General features: G+C 39.5%; 1 protein-coding gene across 1 annotated transcript in view; it reads right to left on the bottom strand.

Annotated features, from left to right (window-relative positions):
• Positions 1–2500, bottom strand: part of LOC307252235 (voltage-dependent T-type calcium channel subunit alpha-1I-like) — a gene marked incomplete at its 3' end in the record, with an annotated part of 182404 nt that overhangs the window by 18991 nt on the left and 160913 nt on the right. Inside the window, exon 30 of the mRNA XM_080029869.1 lies at positions 2378–2499. Coding sequence (XP_079885995.1) covers positions 2378–2499 — 122 coding nt within the window. The remainder of the gene's footprint in view (positions 1–2377; position 2500) is intronic.

Below are 2500 nucleotides of genomic sequence, written 5' to 3'. Positions count from 1 at the left end.
TTGTTATAATTGTACAGGGCAGTCAATAATAATGTAATACTAGTAGAGGGCAGTCCCTTAGGGTGTCCTGGGAGCAGGGTAAAAATAAAAAATAAAAACATGTTTTAAACAACATATTATATATCGCTTTAAACAACATACAGAATATTCTGAAAATTAATAAATTAATTTGTAAACTAAATTCAAAGTGCTGTTGAATTATTGGTCAGACAGTTAGGCAAGTAAAAAGGAAAATCTTTTGCAATTTCTACAAAAACCTACATCCCCGCGCATTAGCAGGTTATTTTCATGCTGGTCTTTTGAGAGCTTTTTTTGCTAGCTCAATGCTTCAAATGTGTTTCTGTGTCTGTCTTTCTTACCATCAACAGTAAGACACTGTTTTTTAAGCCCCTCTTTAGCGCTGATTAACTTTCTCTTGCTTAAATGGCCCTAAGATCAAACCCCAAGAGCTGCAGGTACTCGTGTGTGATTGGATAGTTTAACTTGATTGGGGTGATGGATGACATGGTGGAGTGGGCCGATTAAATACTCAGGGTTTTCTAAGAGTAGAAGTCTCTTCCTTGGAGGGTTTTTTGTTAAGTGCACAATTTACTTTTTTAAAACACCATCTTCCTCATCTCCATTTGCTCAAGGACACAGACACAGACACACACACACACACACACACACACACACACACACACACACACACACACACACACACACACACACACACACACACACACACACACACACACACACACGCTCATTACTCCCTTGTTTCTCTGCTAACATCTTGTCTGGTCCTTGGATATGAACTCAAGACCCTTAATTATAATTTTGCTTCTCCATTTAAGTCAATGATATAATAGCCCTGCGTTCAGAATCACATACTCCATCTTTTTACTATTCTACAGTACATACTACAGCTGATCATAACAAGTATGTAGTTAGGATGCAGTATGCTACAATTGGGACATACTTTTAGTTAATTATTTCTAGGGCTGGCCCGAATTATTCGAATATTCGAATACTCGTTCGGAAAATTAGTATTCGGAGTTTAAATTAGTATTCGGAGCTTCGTTTTTTTTTTTTTTTTTTTTTCAATTTTTTTTTTGCGAGAAGCTAGTACTGCAATATAATGTCATCAAATAATTTTATATTTGGATATAAAAGTTAGTAATATTGTAGTAGTAGTAGTAGTATTGCTCATTTAGGAGGATATTACATCACTAAGTGTCATAGCGCATCCATTACTTCACCTCCGAGCGCGTAAATCTTCAACAAAATATGCAGATACTGTCAAAATCGGTTCCAGGGAGTATATAGGGATTATTAACGTTTAAAAAAAAAAAAAATTATTTAATTTAATTTTTTTTTTTTTTTTTTTTAATTAGTTTTTGATGGTGTGTTTTTCTGGAACGAATATTCGAATATTCGCTCGGAAAAACCAACGAATATTCGAAGCCTGAAAAATGGTATTCGGGCCAGCCCTAATTATTTCATCATAACATTGCGGCGTGAACTTGCATCTTGCTTATATATCTGTCTCATTGCTGGTTGTTTTCACTGGGAGGCTCTGTCAATGTGACGTCATTTCTGGTGTGCAGTGGATTGTGGGTCAGAATCGGCAATAAATAATGCTGATTTTTGAGTGAGTAAGTATTCGAGAGAGAGAAAGAGAGAGAGAGAGAGAGAGAGAGAGAGAGAGAGAGAGAGATATTGTTTGTGAGTGAGTGAGTGAGTGAGTGAGAAGAGAGAGAGAGAGATAGAGAGAGAGAGAGAGAGAGAGAGAGAGAGAGAGAGAGAGAGAGAGAGAGAGATAGTGTGTGTGCATATGCGTGTTTCTACTACAGGCATTGAAATGACAGCTATAAATTAAAAACCGATTCAGCTTAGTCGATTCCACGGCCCAGGAATGTCAAGAGATAAAGTGTGACACCAACTGATTCTTATAGCCGCTACGTATATTGAGCTAAGTACTCCTTTGAGGTTTCAGGTCTCCCTTGAAAAAGAGTCTCCGGTCTCAATGGGATTTACCTGTATAAATAAAGGTTAAAAAACACATACACACACACATACACACACAAACATACTCACTCGATCACACACACACACACACACACACACACACACACACACACAAACACGCTCACTCGATCACACACACACACACACGATCACACACACACACTGACTGACACACACACACACACTCAGTCACGATCACACACACACACACACGCACGCACGCACGCACACACACACACACACACACACACACACACACACACACACACACGCACACACACACTCAGGCACGATCACACACACACACACACACACACGCACACACACACACACACACACACACACTACTGTATATAGAGCTAAGCACCTTCATGATGCCGTTCCAGTTGTCTCCGGTGGAAACCTGGAAGAGTGTGAGGAACGCCATGCCGAAGTTTTCAAAGGTGGCGTGACGGCTCATCCCTTCACACGGATAGTCTGCATTACACAC

The sequence above is a fragment of the Ammodytes marinus genome (assembly GCF_949987685.1).
Source record: "Ammodytes marinus genome assembly, chromosome: 6".
Taxonomy (NCBI): Eukaryota; Metazoa; Chordata; class Actinopteri; order Uranoscopiformes; family Ammodytidae; genus Ammodytes; species Ammodytes marinus.
Note: the sequence above shows the minus strand (reverse complement) of the source record. Positions and strands in the feature narration are given on the sequence as shown.